General features: G+C 32.9%; 2 protein-coding genes across 7 annotated transcripts; one reads left to right on the top strand and one right to left on the bottom strand.

Moving 5' to 3' along the window:
* Nucleotides 1–2,518: 2,518 nt before the first annotated feature.
* On the bottom strand, nt 2,519–4,224 carry LOC145093203 (uncharacterized). Its single transcript, XM_079031277.1, has 2 exons — nt 3,775–4,224; nt 2,519–3,511 (listed from the first exon to the last, which is right to left on the bottom strand). The coding sequence occupies exons 1-2, from the start codon at nt 4,207–4,209 to the stop codon at nt 2,708–2,710; spliced, it is 1,239 nt and encodes a 412-aa protein (XP_078887403.1). The 5' UTR covers nt 4,210–4,224; the 3' UTR covers nt 2,519–2,707.
* An 8,794-nt stretch (nt 4,225–13,018) lies between these two features.
* LOC145093202 (small RNA degrading nuclease 1-like) lies at nt 13,019–15,761 on the top strand. 6 transcript variants are annotated; one of them, XM_079031276.1, is made up of 13 exons: nt 13,019–13,188; nt 13,283–13,307; nt 13,389–13,571; nt 13,661–13,738; nt 13,895–13,963; nt 14,046–14,186; nt 14,263–14,379; nt 14,471–14,540; nt 14,646–14,746; nt 14,950–15,060; nt 15,145–15,246; nt 15,319–15,423; nt 15,512–15,761. In XM_079031276.1, exons 3-13 carry the CDS (start codon nt 13,428–13,430, stop codon nt 15,596–15,598), a joined length of 1,125 nt encoding a protein of 374 aa, XP_078887402.1. In that variant the 5' UTR covers nt 13,019–13,188; nt 13,283–13,307; nt 13,389–13,427; the 3' UTR covers nt 15,599–15,761. The 6 variants fall into 6 exon arrangements, with proteins under 6 accessions (XP_078887402.1, XP_078887398.1, XP_078887401.1 ...); XM_079031272.1 differs by lacking the exon at nt 13,283–13,307; XM_079031275.1 differs by having other exon boundaries at nt 13,283–13,571.
* Nucleotides 15,762–17,476: the final 1,715 nt, after the last annotated feature.

Below are 17,476 nucleotides of genomic sequence, written 5' to 3'. Positions count from 1 at the left end.
AGTTTAACTGTTTAAGTTTAGGGACTCAGGCCCAGCCCAATCAAATTTAAAACTGAAATTAAAACAAAACTGGCTGTCACAAAATCACCTCTATTTTTTTTCTTTGCTCAATTTTTTCTGATTTATATATTTGTTTCTTTTTAAAGTTGTCAGAAATATGTTTTCTGTCGTAACACTTTTTCCTTGAATCTTCTTCAAACATTTCTGATTCGTTCTCTGTATTATCAAACAAGTCGTATTCAACAAAATCGTCGACAACGGGATTCATTTGAGCATTGAAGATGTGTTTCACCAAATCAGCACGAAGGTTGTTGTGTCCAACCTTGTCGTATACTTCCGCTTTGTTCGTCATGTACATTTCCGACCCGATACCAACTCTTTCGACATCAGGTAAATTCACATTCTCATTGTAGCAGCAAATCGTCTTCCCCTCATCTTCTAAAATCATATTATGCAATGTGATGCATGCATACATCAGGTTACTTATTCATCTACGCTCCATAGATCATGTCGGTACTGTGCGTCGTTCACAAGTTGGTTGTGGTCGGCTTCATGATTTCTTCGTAAAAGATGATTTTTTTTGTTGTTGGGTGCGAACTTTCGCCTTCATTTTCTTGCAAATAAGCAAGTGTTGTGCGCATAACGTCCCCGATAAGTCTTGTTTCACGCAACGCCAACGTATCAAACGAAGTGGACGAAGAAGAAGACATTTTGAAATAAATTTTTTGTAAAGTCTAGAGAGAGTTTTATGTTTGTTGGTTATTTTGAATGAGAATTGAATTTTAATTTATAGGAAAATTGAAAGGAAAAAGAAAACCAACAACTACATTTCAACGGCCAAAACAAAAAGAGGGTGCGGCAAAATTGTGATTCGCGGCAAGCATACCACACTTTTCAATTGTGGGTTGATGCGGTGTTTACCGCACACCGGATTATACCGCAGTGTGTGGTACACTGCACACTATTCGGTCTAAACATGCAGTTTGTCCCTTGCTCTTTTGCTTAAAAGACGAATTTTCCCTTTTACAAAGTATTTAATCCAACCTTTTTTTTCTTCTTGTTTTTACTTATATATCACTCTTCCTCCATTGAATGATGCGGTCGAAATGCTAATTAACTTGTTGATACTCCTAATAACTTTTTGATTATCTTATTCATAGTTCTAGTAACTTTTTTGATCATTGAAATGATAAAAAAAATGGCATTACAGACAAAATGAATATATTATACATGTTAAGATATAGTAGTAAGTCTACTAATTTACCAAAAAGTTAGCAAACAACATTGATTCTTTCGGACTTCAAGTTGGAATTATGTTTGATTTTCTTAGAATATTTTCAAAAAGCATTACATTTGTGTTTATCTAATTTCATAAATGCATGTTAGAAGTATTTATTTATATATAACTTTGAAATTGAATTATTTTGTTTTCTCTGGTTTTTTAAATGGCAATATCTTTTACTCTAGTCAATTTGATTATAAATGATAGAACACTAGCTTTGAAATTGAATTATTATTTCTAAAACTAAGTTTTTTTATTGGCATTTGTAATCGGTGCTCCTTGTTATGGATTATTTTTGCATAAATATATGCATTTTAAATAGATTTATGAGTAATTCATATCATTATATGTGTTAGTTGTTGTTAAGGATAGGGCATCATTAAACATTTTTGCCCATGGCATTGAAAACCTTAGGACCGGTCTTGATCAAAGGTTGTAAAACATTCGGCGATAGCTAGTCGTTCGACTTGGGTCATGGGATTAATCGATGTAGACAAAGATTAATTGAGGATTAATTGAACACCCTAAACTATAAAATTATTTATTTAAAAAACAAATAAATATTATCAATATCTAAGCAAAATTATTAAATAACAATAAAAAAATTATAATATAATGTTTAAGCATTTAAGTCACGAATCATCATACATTAAGTTTATAACTGACGTCGATGTCGACATGAAAAGAAACAAAAAGTTGTTGTCCATTCATGAAAGATTGTTTTTTGTTTACTTATTTTTCTTTAATTTTGTATTTTTTTTTCCGGTTTTATTTATTATTTGACTATTTTTTACTTTCGTTGATTTTGATTCTTACCGTTGACCTTTTTTATAATTGTTGACCAACTAATGTCTAAGGCGACCATTACTCGCCCATCTAGATTTTTAGTTTACAACACTGATTTTTATACCAACCCTTTTTTTTTCACACTCTCAGTTCTTTTAGTTCAGTCATGAAACTGAATTCACTGATTAACTTTATTTTGACCCTTTATAATTCACTTTCCTACTCTTTAACCTCTTTATTTAAGATAGTATTATTTTATGTTTTAATGTCTGTTTCATTGTGTGTTTGTCCCCTCTTTACATTTATTTTTATCGGGTAATATTTTTTTTTCCTTAGTCACACACGAGCTAATGTTTCATATACAAAAGATTATTCAATTATAGTCTTAACAGTTTTCAAATATTAGAAGTCATCTATACGAATTGTTCTTATTGGTATTACTCATGTAAATATGTAACATAATATCAAATATAATAATTTCAACTAAATTTACACGTCTATATTATATACAAAGGAACACAACACTTCCTATATACAAAGGAACACAACACTTCCTCATAGAAGCCATATGTCTTTATATATGTTGGAGTCTTTTAAATTTATAAATTTTAGATCGAATTTAAATTTATAAATTTATGATCAAATCTTCTTCACATACAATGGAAATTGTACACCACGAGCCCTAAGTCGATCCACCATTCTATAAATATACTCAAAACTAAGTTCCTTTTCTTTATTAAAATCATCCCTCACATCAGGATGCTCATCAAACCACTTCCCCAACATTCCATAAACATGAGAAACAATAATACCCATTTTCACAGGGTACTTCTCACAAAGCTTCAAATACTCCACCACCAACCTCCCTCGATCCACTCCTCCATCTTCAAACCCATCATCACCCTCCGCCACCCAATCCCCACTTCTAAATCCACCGAACAACGCCGGATTATCAAGCAAAGCCTCCGCCGACATTACTCCATCAGCACCTGTAAGTTCCAAGCATTTTTCAACATCATCCATGTGGCGTATGTTTCCGTTTGCAAGAACTGGGATTTTGACGGAGGTTTTGACGGATTTAATGGCGTCCCAGTTGGCTCTTTCTTTTGTTCTTTCATCTCTGGTTCTGCCATGGACGGCGATCAGTGAGCAACCGGAATCTTCTAGTAGTTTCACGTAGTTTATTGTGTCGTGGAGTGATGGAAATAAGCGGATTTTGCAGGATACTGGGGTTGTGAGGTTTGTGGCTAGTTTTGTGACGAGAGATTTGATTAGAGGAAGATTATCCATGAGGAATGCACCATAGTTTCCGGTTCTAGCTATACGTTGAGGACACCCCAAGTTAATGTCGACATAATCGCAATATGATTCCACTTGATATGCTGCTTCGAGTAAGATCTCTGGATCGTTTCCACAGAATTGGACAAACAGTGGACGATCTTCCTGTCATGAAACCCAAACTCTACATCAGAATACATCTTTGATTTCATATTTTCAACTCGAAAATTCGAATCGGAGAATGATGAGTTTCGAAAGGATAATTAAATCATCGATTTGTAGAAGCAAAAGGTCGAATTCGAAAATTCGATGTAAATTTGAGGTAGAGGTTGAAATTAGGGCAAATTGAAACTATTGGAACTGGAAATTGATGCGAACTTGGGTATTGAATGTGAAATTTTATATGAAATGAATCATTGTTTATGTACCTTACAGGTGGTAAATTCTTTGGATCGATATTTCTTGCTCTCCGCAAAGATTCGAGAGTGAAGCATAGGTGTATAAGCAGCTTCGGCGCCGTATTTCCGGCATAGCATTCGGAAGGGAAGCTCTGAAGCATCATACATTGGCGCCACTATAAGCTTCGGCTGCTTGAGTTTCCTCCAGTGAGCCCATGCTTTCTCCTCCGATCTTATATGTCGGTGTTCGGTGGAGGAAGAAGAAGTATAAGCAGCGGAGAAGTTTGATTTCGGAAAATCATCACCGCTGCGGCGGCGACAGGGTGGTGAGTGCGTGGATAGACGACGGAGGCCATTTGGTGCGAGGGAATGGGTTTGGATGAGAAAAGCGGATAGGTCGTTTGTTGATGTCATCACATTTGGCAAGATGAGACCTGAAAGACGCTTTTTACAGGTTTGAGACATGAAAGTTCGGCTCGGCTGGGCTCGGCTCCCGGTTTTCATACTTATTTAAAGAAATGTTTTAAAAATCGGTTTGAACTGGTCGATTGAACCGGTTATACCAGGAATTGGGGAGGAAACAGTTCAACTATCACCAATTTTATGTTGATTTTTAAACGGATTAAACTGGCCGGTTTTTAGAAAAACTCAGTTGAACCGACTCAACCGTTTAAACCAAATAAAAATAAATGGAAAAAAACCATTTGTATAATAAATTTTGTTGATTTTTTCAAATCTACTTAGTTTTTTCTAAATAAAAATATATGGTAAATGTTATAAAGTTTATTGATATGTTTGTACTCATCTGAAATTATATTTTGTTTCGGTATTATATTTTATTTTTTTATGGTTATGTATTATTTTAATTTATTTGGATTAATCTACAACTTATTTTTATATGTATTTTTAATGTTTAAACTTGTAAACGTCAAATTCATGATTTATATATGTATGTATGTATAGAAAAATCGGAAAAAATATGAAAATTATAGAAACCGGTTAACCTGACGGTTGAACCGGAAACCGGTCACCATACCGGTCCAACTAAAAAACCGATTTTTAAAACATTGATTTAAAGAGAAAATGAAATCTAAAAAATTGTTCTCTAGTTTGCAATTGTTTTTAACGGATTTACTTTTTGTTTCACCAATTTTCTTAAAATGAACTCTATGAAAGTTTTAAGTTTGTATTATTTATGGTTTTACTTTATATATATATATATATATATATATATATATATATATATATATATATATATATGGTTTTTTCATTTTATTTAAATAGATTACAATAATCACACAAATATAGTTAAGTAGTGTTAATTATATAATTTTTATAATTAAAGTAGCATTAATTACAATTATTATTTGATTCGCTAGTAAGGCACATAGTCTCGAGTTTCTATGGCTCCTTCTCACCATTCTTTTTATTTATTTTTATAAGACGTCGACGTTGATGGGTTTTATCATTGTAAAATAAATAAACTTAAATTGTTAAGTGTGCATGCAATCCTAATAAGGATCTATGTTTTCTCTATTAAACCTATAACTAAGAACATCAAAAGAAACATAGGTAATTTTTCAAAAATACTAAAGAAAAGGTTTAGGGTTACATACATTTTAGTTGTTATAACAAACAACTATAATTCTCCTTTGTTGATATCTTGGAAGCAAGCACCAAAAGTGTCTTGCCTCTAATGGAATCACACCAAAACTAACAAGAGGAAAACTATAAAAAGAGGAGAAGAGAGCCAAGATTTCGTCCAAGGCTCTTAGAAGAAAGGCATTGGCGAAATTAAGGAGCTAAGGACTCCTTATTTAGTTGAGGAAACTTTGTGCCAAAGCTAGGGCTAAAGAGATATGCCCTAGATCCTTTGTTTGCTGGTCAAGAAGCCAATTCCCCTTATCCAAGGGGCTGGGACGAAAATTCTTGGGTTTGACAAAGTGATTTTCGTCCACCTCATCCAATGAGGTCATTGGGCCTTCCTTCATCAACTTTTAATAAATAACCAAGTAGTCACTGCACTTTTAATTAATCAAATCAATCCCAAATTAATTCAAATTAATTTCTGAATAATTATTAATCAAATAATATGATTTGTAATTAATATATTATTTTCATAATACATTAATAAACCATTTATTTAATTTATTATTCACATAATAAATTAATCTTTATCTCTCTCTCTCTCTCTAAAAGTCATCCTTCCAATTGCTAGGTTTGAAGGCAACCCAAAAAGACTATGCTACTATGAATTCAAGTATATACCAATTTTAGTTATGGGCTTAAACACATAATCCAACAGTCTCCAACTTGGATAAGTCTATAACTATAACTGTCAGTATAACTTCTGAATCGATCAGCAAACTGTAGCTTCCAAAAGCCGCTGTCAAACTCTAGCCTAGTCAGTTATGTGTCCTAAGATAAGTGATGAAATATTCCTCCATTCTACAAGATATCGTATGGACATGAGACATAGATTATAATCAATCTCATTGTCTAAGTTTTGTTTCCCGGTTTCTGATTTGTGATGACAACATAAGACTTCTAATCGAACACATCAATTTAGCTTTGGCTAAGCCTAGCACTTATAAGTCAACACCAAATCACCGAGGAGCCTAAAGACATCGTTTTTCCCGTTAGGGCAAAAAGAACGAATAAACTTTAACTTATATGCTTGCACTATTTACTCATTAAATCATACACAACAATACGTTTTATAGCATCAAGTTACTGATGTATTTACGTATTATCAATGCACAACTGACTTGTAAACCACAACTCATATATCTCAGTTTTAAGAATATAAGATATTAACGTCTCAGAATTACTCGTGAATCAGTCGTGATAAAATACATTAAGTAATTCTCAAAGCGTAGGTTTATCCAATACTTAAAATCTTCAATACTAAGTACTTATAAACATTATAGCAAACAATTGCTATGTCTAAAACTCTTTAGACAATCTACAATCCAGTTCATGACAACCTTAATTTACTACTTACTTCCAAAAGTATAAGCGACTATGGAATTTCGAATAATCAAATTTTCTGGAAGTAAAACATGCAAAGTGAAACACAATAATAACCTAATTAAACATCAGCCATGTCATGCATACTATGTCTCTTTATGGTCCTTCATTTGTGAACAGATCGACTAGACACTATTCCAATGATGCACATCTCACAATTCTGAATTTGTGTCACTAATTGTAACATCCATAAAAATCATGTCAAATTTAAACTTTTTAAAACATTTCAAAACTAATGATTAATACAAAACTTATTTTCAAAATAGTATAATGTTAAAGTATCCCAGAATCAGAACATGAAAACATAAGGAGGTGTACGATCACGCCTTCGCCTTCCTGCGATCATCAGGAGTACCTGAAACAATAATCGATAAATGTAAGCTCGAAGGCTTAGTGAGTTACCCCCAAAATACCAACGCCATAAAACATATCAATAACATATAAGCAAAAAAGCATGCATAATGAGCCTTCAGCCTGACTGGACTGCCTCGCAGGCCTTCAGCTTATTTGGACCACTCTCTGAGCCTTCAACACGTCTGGACCGCCTCGCAGGGCCTACAATCTATCTGGACCGCTCGTCGAGCCTTCGACCTGACTGGACCGCCTCGCAGGGCCTTCAGTCTATCCGGACCGCCCTGGGTATGTTGGCCTTCAGCACAAAGCAGGACCATCTCATCCCAACCCCCAATCAAACTATCATGTGCACATAAATATCATACGCTAGCATATATAACAACCAAACCGATCTAATAGATCACCAATCATAACAACATCCTATAGCCAGGATACAAACCTAACCGGTCACTAATATAGCATTATCCTATATACCAGGATACCGATCTAACCAGGTCACTAAGCATATCACCATCCTAACTACCAGGATGTAAATCAATAAGCATATCATGCAATAACCCATATACAAATTCGAAAAAGGCTCTGTATTGGTGCCTTAGACCCCGTTGATATAGTGAGGAGAACTCACCTCATAAGTAGCTCGAAGTGATAAAGTCAAACTCCACCAAATGCAACTCCAAGTCCAACACCTACATCCACCAATGATTCACTTCCATAAATTCCCGAATTACCAAATTACCCCTAGAAGTCAAACTAGTCAACCCTTGGTCAAAGTCAAAGTCAACAATCCATGTTGACCCGACTCGACGAGTGCACCCAGCAACTCGACGAGTTCCTTAAGAACTCAGAAATCACCAAAACCCTAATTGAATCGCCGAGTTTCCAACCAAATCATCGAGTCCTTGCGTGTCCACATGTCGGGGAAAACCCTAACTGACTCGTCGAGTCCATGCAGAATCAAATACGGGCAATCTTCATCCGACTCGCCGAGTCGGCTATACGACTCGTCGAGTTCATGCAGTCCATTTCTTATCCAGACGTTTTTAAGCCACCCCAAAGCTCCATATTGTAGATCCAGCTTCCTAAGGCACAGATTCCACGTAAAGTTGCAAACTTTACGTGTACGCAAGGTCTTAAAGGCTTAGAACACTAAAACCAAGTCTAGAATGAGGTTTAGGGCATGGTGAGGGGTTCATACGAATAAAGTTGATAACTTTATATGTTTGAGACCTGGAGGAGTCCAGATCTGAAGTTTCAACTTCAGATCATGGCTAATACCCGAAATGACTCCCAAATATACTAAAGATAGCCATAAACCTAAGCATGAAGAGATCTAGCTAAAGACAAGCCAAGGTAATGACTTGTTACCTTCAAAATGATGCCAAGATGAAGTAGATTCAGATCCACAATGTAACATCCCGATTTTTAAGACCAAAAATTTCATTTTTAATTAAGTAAATTATAAAATCATTTATTGAAAACATTGTCGATATCAAAATAAATCCATAAACCATCATAACACGTCTCAAAAACATTTCATAAAATAGTAATAAAATCATAGTACAATCCCATAGATCTCAAAGTGCGGAATCCTATGTGAATGTAATGTGCAACTACCGCACCGGCTCCTTCCCATTCGCTGAAGAGGTACCTGAAACAAACTGAAAACTGTAAGCACGAAGCTTAGTGATTTCCCCCATCATACCACATACCATACAATCATAAGACATACATACTATCAGGCATATCTGGGTGCCCGACCTACCTCTTCGGTCCTCTCAACCGATGACATTGCCTAGCATATCTGGGTGCCGCCCTACCCCTTCGGTCCTCTCGACCGGTAACTGGGGACTATTTCAGCCCTACTACTACCACTATCACATAACGTCATATCATGCTAGCACATAAAACATAACAGGTAGCAGCAAACCTAGATGAGTATCACAAAGACAGTTATCTAACATACAACTCCTATTAGTGGGCCGGTATTGTGGCCGTAGACCCACCTCTACTGGAAGGTAACTCACCTCGTAAATTGCATGTCGAATCTCGCGGAGGAATCTCTAACAGCTGCTTTGATGGCTCCCAACTATCAGAGACACATAATACTCAATCAGACTCTATAATATTACTTAGGGTAAAATGACCATTTTACCCCTTGGTCCAATTTGAGAACATTCAAAAGACCCCACTCTAGCGCATTAAATCCAATGCACCCATGGCCCATCAAGACTCCGTGTAGGTCCACAAATGGCCCAATTATCCAAATTAGGCCCAACCCTTCAAATGGGCCTTTTCGCAATTTCTACTAAGTCTTTAGCCCAAAACAAAATAATCCCAAATAGCCCAACATGGCCTAAGGGCCCAACACTCCTAACCCCAGATTCCCAGGTCCAAAATTATGCTCTACAGTTGGCTATGATGCCCAAAAGTCCAGGCCCAACCCTTTAAGGCCGAAAAACCCAAGAAATCCATGCAGGCGTACGTGCGGTGTACCTTGCACATACACCCAACGTACGCTGGTCTTGACCACATATGGGAAGTTGTCCCAGTACGCGCGGTGTACCAGGGAGTACGCCCAGCGTACTGGCCAACTTCCTTGGGACTTCATCCTTGACTTAACCAATTAAGCCTTTAAGTCCTAAATGTAGATCCAGGTCCTTTTAGACCTCCTAGAGAAAGGAACAATCAGTTCTAAGTTAATATAAAATACAATTGTGAGTTAAACTGTAAGCAAGAGCATTGCTTGTTGGTTTAAGCATCAATAGAATCCAGGTGTCTTGGTGTATCAGTTTCTTTAATGGTCATTATTTTATCCAAAACTAGATTTTTAGTAACGGCTTTAATACCAAAAAGTTAAATTTGTACATCTCAAGTATTAATAATGTGGTTTTGCTTATAGAAATAAAAAAATCTCTTTTTCGACCTTGCTTGGGATTATTCAAGAACATTTGTAGTAGTGTTAATGAGTGCATTAAGATTTTTATAATTTTTATATTAAAAATTGAAATTCACTAAAAGTGTTTTCTTATTCCATTCATTAGAATTTAACGCTTTTTTTTTAACATATGTCTTAGGCACTTAGTTGTATTCATTGCAACCATTTTTTTATGAGAAATTAAATATCCTCCTACCTTTTATTCATACAAATCCTCATACCCATTTAAATAATGGCATTGTCATATTACTATCCTAAAATATCTTTAAATTTAATTAAATGAACATTAAATGTTACACATGTCACCATTTAATTGGGTAGGATGATATGTAGGAACAAAAGATAGGAGTATATCTAATTTCTCTTTTTTTTTATTCAGGTGAATTTATTGTGTTTCAAGAGTTTAGACGTATGAGTGAACAGTTAATTGTCATGTTTAAAAGTAAGGTTTTTCTAACATTGGATTACATTCTTCTTAATGTTTATATGGGTCTTTTTTTATTTTTTGAGTGTACGAGGTATTTTTATTAGAATTTGATGTATTTGGCTCTAATTATAAATAAATAATCACTCATTTTTGGGATAGCCAACATATGTCCATCGTATTGGTAATTTGGAATTTGAATTTGAGGGTTTATACATAGGCAAATGTAATGTGATAATGAAACTGTATTAAGACTTTTCTTGAATTGTCCAATACAACTTATTTTAATTTGTATAAGTTTCATGCGTTGGTTTTTATAAATCGTTTTGTTGGATATATTTTAAAACCAAATTGTGATTTATTTTGATTTTAAAACAGCTTCTTTAGTCATTTATTATAAATGTCAAATTTAAAGGTAATATAACTAACATTTATTTTAATGTTAAATACTTAAATATATGTTATATATAAGTTTTACATTTGAATTAAAAAAATAAAGATATTATATTGAATTATTGATAACTAAAAGTGTACGATTAAAATAACAACATAAATACTAACATTTAATCCATAGAATTAGCATATTAAAATAACAACATAAATACTAACATTTAATCCATAGAATTAGCATATTAAAATACTTATTCAATCTACACAAAAGCAACAAATACTTTGATTCAATTGCTAAATTGAAACTAATTTTTAAAAATATTTGTTTATACATTGCACATTATTTAATAATATAACATGTTTCCAAAAACAAACTAATCACTATCAATGTCAAATATATGTTTAGGAAATTATGTCCCATCAATATTTGTAGGGTTTTAAATTTTAGTTTAATTTTTTTAGAACAAAGAAAATATTAATTATTTAATTAGTCACAACCAATTGTTGGTTCTTAAGCTTAATGAAAATCTATCTTTATTTGTAATCCAAATAGCAACATACTTTCACTTTAAACTCATCCTAGCAACATACCTATAATTTAAAATAAAAAACAGTAACTTATGTTCTTTAAAATATAACATGTTTCCGAATGAAAAGAATTTGTGCAACAAACTATTCTCATCTGTCGCTTAACGTGGGTAAACGGCCAATACATATATATATATATATATATATATATATATATATATATATATATATATATATATATATATATATATATATATATATAGGGTTAGGTTCATGTGAGATGGTCTAATTTTGTGAGACCATGAGACACATTTTTTATTATTTTTTAGTTAATTCAAGTTCCGAAAATAATATTTTAAAAAAAAAGAATTTTTGGATTTTTCCATTTATTTTGCATTTTAAAATTATTTTTTAGAATATGTACAGTATAATATTCTATTAGAATATTTCACGTATTTTTCAAAAAAAATGGAATTTTTTTTATTTTATTTTTATTTTTTAGTTAACTCAAGTTCCGAAAATAATATTTAAAAAAATAATTTTTAGATTTTTCCATTTATTTTGCATTTTAAAATTATTTTTTAGAATATGTCAGTGTAATATTCTATTAGAATATTTCACGTATTTTAAAAAAAAAACGGGATTTTTTTTAATTTTTTTATTTTTTTTAGTTAATTCAAGTCACGAAAATAATATTTAAAAAAGAATTTTTGGATTTTTCCATTTATTTTGCATTTTAAAATTATTTTTAGATTTGGTCTCAAGGTCTCACAAAATTAGAATGGTCTCAAATAAACCTGAAACAATATATATATATATATATATATATATATATATATATATATATATATATATATATATATATATATATATATATATCGTTAGGTTCATTTGAGACCACCTATATTTTGTGAGACCGTGAGACGCATTTTTTTTTCTATTTTTTTTAGTTAATTCAAGTTCCGAAAATAATATTTAAAAAATGAATTTTTGGATTTTTCCATTTATTTTGCATTTTAAAATTATTTTTTAGAATATGTACAGTGCAATATTCTATTAGAATATTTCACATATTTTTCAAAAAAAAATGGAATTTTTTTTTTAATTTTTTTTTAGTTAATTCAAGTTCCGAAAATAATATTTAAATTTTTTTTTTAGATTTTTCCATTTATTCTGCATTTTAAAATTAATTTTTAGAATATGTCAGTGTAATATTTTATTAGAATATTTCATGTATTTTTCAAAAAAAAAAAAACGGAATTTTTTTTATTTTTATTTTTATTTTTTATTTTGTTTTAGTTAATTCAAGTTTCGAAAATAATATTTAAAAAAAAGAATTTTTGAATTTTTCTATTTATTTTAAATTTTAAAATTATTTTTAGATTTGGTCTCACAGTCTCAAAAAATTAGAATGGTTTCAAATGAACCTGAACCTATATATATATATATATATATATATATATATATATATATATATATATATATATATATATATATATATATATATATATATATATCCGTTAGGAAATTAAGATATTATAGTTTTCGTTTATTTTTTATATTTATTTCATATATATTCCGCGAAAGGCCGCAAACATACCCTCGTTAGTCGTTACCTACAAATATGATATGAACGTTAGGGTCACCATAAACCCCAGGGCATTCAACTAGAACGCTTATAAACCCTAGCTTTCCCCCCAAATTTCCAACTTTATATACCCCAGAAACATCCCTGAGGAAAACGCATTCCATGGATAAGATCGAAAAGGCTCCGTAGGAGGTAAATCTATGTATTAATATGTAATTTATAACAATATTTGCTTCTCATATAGTCCTAACGCGCAGTTTATTCACCTCTTAATATGAAAATGGAGCGAGCATGCTATTCCTTTTCACAATGTAAATTCAAATTCGTTCTACCAGAGAAAGTTAAAGTAAGAATCGGATGTTCATCACGCTTCCTTATATCTAAACTGTTAGGTTCTGATCGACCTTGTAAAGTTGGCACAAAAGCGTGGAATGAAAGGCAGTAATGGAGTCTGGAAGGACTTTTTGACTGTTTATGCCAAGAAAGTTGGTGTCAGCTTGAGTGATCCTGCAAGAAGGTCTCCTGAAGCATTGATTGCTTTCTTGTATACATTCAGCGATGCTGATGATTTGAAGGTTAGTGGTTTCACTTTTCAATTTCATATTTTCTATATGTAACCAAATGCAATGGAGATTGTAATGATAATAAAGGATTTTTTCCCTAGTTTTTTGATAAAGTAGTGGAAAAGCATGCCAGCATTGAGCGTATCCTGAATAAAACAGATAAATTGTCCCTTGAACAGGTTTGTTATGATTTTTCTCCATTGTTTTTTATATGAAATGCTTATGTCTAATAAGATGAAATTGAGAAATAAGGATATGTAGTATTATATATTACATATTACCTCAAAAGCAACATTATACATTGCTTAAATTTTATCCCCTTTTGCCAAATGCAGGAGCTTGTTTACAAGACTATTGATCATCCACACTACGTGCAAAGTTATTCATTTCCATCATATGAGGAGGTTCATTGACATTTATACCCTCATATGAAACAAAAAAAATAACCCCGTTTATAAATTTCAAATCTTTTGACTATTGGTGCAGGGTTGGGTGGTTACAAAGGAGAGAAAAGAGGTGAAGGAAAGTGAAAATAATGCAATGGTTGCAATTGATTGTGAGATGGTGTTATGTGAAGATGGAAGTGATGCTTTGGTTAGGGTTTGTGTTGTGGATCGTGATTTAAAGGTAAACAAAAAAGTCAATGATGGTAACTAAATTTGAAAAAAAAAAGTCAACTATAATTTTTGTTGACTTTTTGTAGGTCAAACTTGATGAACTTGTTAAGCCTGAAAAAGAAGTTGCTGATTATAGAACTAATATAACTGGAGTTTCTGCCAAAGATTTGGAACAAGTTACTTGTTCATTACAAGATGTACAGGTGCGCGACTTTCTCAAGGGTAAAATTGTAAAATCAGAGACTATATGGTAATTTACTGTTTTGTCCCTGAATTTGATGTGTTTTTCAATAGGATTCCATGGAGAAGTTGCTATCAAGAGGAACAATTTTGATTGGGCATAGTTTAAATATTGATCTACAAGGTATTAATAATAATAACAATAATAATAATATGAGTGTTTCTTTTTGACTTAATTGAGAAAGTTGGACATTTTACGAATTTGCCCTTGTTTAACTTTTTTATGCAGCATTGAAGATAGATCACACAAGAGTAATTGACACCTCTCTTGTATTCAAATATGGTAGTGGCTCCAATTTCAGGAGACCATCTTTGAATGATTTGTGTAAGGCAAGTCTTGAAAAAGACATAAATACCCTTATTCTTTTCACAACACATGACATGACACAATGACATAACAGATTGTACTGTGTTTCACTGAGACAAAATTGTAATCTTTTGTCCCACCCAAAAAAGGTGGAACAAGGACTTGCATGTGCAAAAGACATAAATGCCCTTCCATTTAATTTTATTTTTATTTCCATATTTTGCAGTCAGTTTTGGGATATGAAGTTAGAAAGGAAGGAGCATTTCATGATTGTTTGGAGGATGCACGTGCAGCAATGAAACTTGTACTTGCCAAAATAGAAGTGGGGTTGATGAAAGTGAAACTTGCTTCCTATATTTATTTATTTATTTCCGAAAATACCCTTTGATTTGATTGATTCATCTATTTGCAATATATTCAGGTGGTTGAAACAGATGCAATGAAGTTACTTTGTCACTGCATACCAATCGCTATACCTGAAGAAAAATTACTTGAAATTATTCCTGGAGATTTCACAATTGAAGTAAAGATTTGATAAATTAAAATAAATAATTATTATTTAAATTTAGGGCTAAATGTAATAATTTTGTTGCAGGAAAATAAAAAAGGTAAAGGAAAGAGATATTCGGTTTTTTTAGTTTTCAAGAATAAACAGGAGGCTGATGAGGTGTACAAGGGTCTTAAGGGTGATGAAATTAAAGTAAGTATGTTTTAAAACATAAATATCATTTTTTATAATTTTTAATTGAATATATAATAACTTAGAGTTGTGAAACCGTTTTTATCAGGATTCATTGGGGCGTCCACAGAAGTTAATTTTATTTAACCTGGATTCAGGTCTAGCTGGCAGTTTGTATGTCCGAAAGATGGTCTAAGCTGGCAGTGATGTCCAGGTGGCATCGAATATGAGGTGCCAGCTCAGCATAACAAACAGTTGTATGTGAACAATTAGGTATTTGATTCCCACAAAAGGTGATTGCTGTTAAATATTGGAATTTTGTTTGGATTTTGATTTTATGGGTATTGTTTAGTGGTTTATTTATTAAGTTTATTTTATTTTATTTTAGATATGAGGATATTGGGAATTATATGAAGCTAGTGGACTATAAATACAAACTATCTATTACATTTTTCATACACAAACCACCTTCAATTTATAAAACTTGCATTCGGAAAATGAATCCAAACAACCATCAATTTACCGTTCGTAGCAAATCGTGTGCAAATGTTCATCTGATTGAACTGCGATTTACCGACCACAAATGGATCTGTCTTCAATCTCTCTTTGACCCTAACAATTTTTTTCTATCAACAAATAACACAACAATTTTACATGATGCAACCTCTTAGCACAACCACATTTTAAAATTTTCACCCGCTCCCCAAATAAGTTCATTTACTGGAAATCCAATTTGTCTGGGAAACTCAACCTGATCCTGAACTGGTAGCCGAGCTCGATCCCGAAATTGTCGTGAAACCTAACCTGAATCATCTAACCCCAAAAAAAAATGCGGAAAAGCAAAAGCGATGGTTCGAAAAGAGAAGATGGCGCCTCAACAATGGCAACATGGTTTTAGCGAAATCATGGGTCAACATTTCGGAGGATTTCAAAAAAGACAATGTGCAAAAAGATGATCATTTTTGGTGATGCATATGACAGCGTTTTCTTAAGGTCATGAATCGTGGAGAGTATCGCATTAAAGATCAGTGTACTAGCAAGTTTCGCGAGATGAACAAATTTGTCACTATATTTAATGACATTTACAACAATTTGTTAACGCAACGGAAAAACAGGTAAGACGATGAACAAATTTTAGAGACGACCCTTAAAATTTATCTTTTTGATAATAATAAGACTTCGTTCAAGTTTCTTGATGTTTGGAGGTTTTTATCCAATTCCCCCAAATGGATAAAAGAGAAGAAGGTGGTTCAAAAAGAACTAAAGTTTATGAGATGTCTTACACTACTTCATCGGATACGTTAGGGATGAGCATATGGACCGGAGAACCGGCCGGAACCGGTACCGAAACCGGAACCAGTACCAAAACCGGAACCCGATGGAACCGATCGGGCCGGGACCGGGATTATATTCTTGTAGACTTTTGGAACCGGAACCATTTGTTGCTATTTATCAAGGATCGGTTCCAACATTGAAGACAAGACAACAACCGGTAGGAACCAGGAACCGGTGGAACCCGGTAGACCCGGCGGTCCGGTTCGGTTCTTAATTTCGGCCAACTTCGGTTCCCGATCCGGATCCGGTTCGGGCCGGTTCCAGCCGGGTTGGTTCCTTTACTTATCCCTAGGATACGTATTTTGGGGTTGATTTGAACGAAGTGGATGAGCTTGATCATGAAGAAGTAGTTTGATCGATGGGTAGAGATAGGGCAAAAAAGGATGATCATCATCGAATACATTGGGAACGGGAAGAGGATACGAGGTACATAAAGTTGCTACTAATTTGAAATTTTATAATTTGAATTTTCAAAGTCGTTTGAGTTTTGAAAAGCAGCAGTTGGAGAAGAAAAAGAGATCAAGAGTGGAAAATCAACGAACTTGAGAGGAGAAACAAAGAAGTCTGGATATGAAATTTTTAACAAAACATTTCGATCACCTTATCGAAGACGAGCTCGATATGGTTTTAAGGGCTAGAACGAATATCATGGAAAAATATTACAAATAGTGTTTTTATTTAAAATTTATCATTTTAAGCAGTTAATCGTTTTTATTAAATTAATGAAGTTTTTTTTTTA

This window comes from Lactuca serriola, chromosome 3 (genome assembly GCF_051521515.1).
Source record: "Lactuca serriola cultivar US96UC23 chromosome 3, Lser_US96UC23_V15, whole genome shotgun sequence".
Taxonomy (NCBI): domain Eukaryota; kingdom Viridiplantae; phylum Streptophyta; class Magnoliopsida; order Asterales; family Asteraceae; genus Lactuca; species Lactuca serriola.
Note: the sequence above shows the minus strand (reverse complement) of the source record. Positions and strands in the feature narration are given on the sequence as shown.

Excerpts from the sequence above, each read along its gene's own strand:
- LOC145093202 (XM_079031270.1), top strand. The coding sequence starts at position 13,271 with ATGAAAATGGAGCGAGCATGCTATTCCTTTTCACAATGTAAATTCAAA. Across the intron at positions 13,964-14,045 it reads CATTTCCATCATATGAGGAG|GGTTGGGTGGTTACAAAGGA; the intron begins GTTCATTGACAT and ends CTATTGGTGCAG. Across the intron at positions 15,061-15,144 it reads TAGAAGTGGGGTTGATGAAA|GTGGTTGAAACAGATGCAAT; the intron begins GTGAAACTTGCT and ends CAATATATTCAG.
- LOC145093203 (XM_079031277.1), bottom strand. The coding sequence starts at position 4,209 with ATGTCTCAAACCTGTAAAAAGCGTCTTTCAGGTCTCATCTTGCCAAAT. Across the intron at positions 3,512-3,774 it reads AAGAATTTACCACCTGTAAG|GAAGATCGTCCACTGTTTGT; the intron begins GTACATAAACAA and ends GTTTCATGACAG.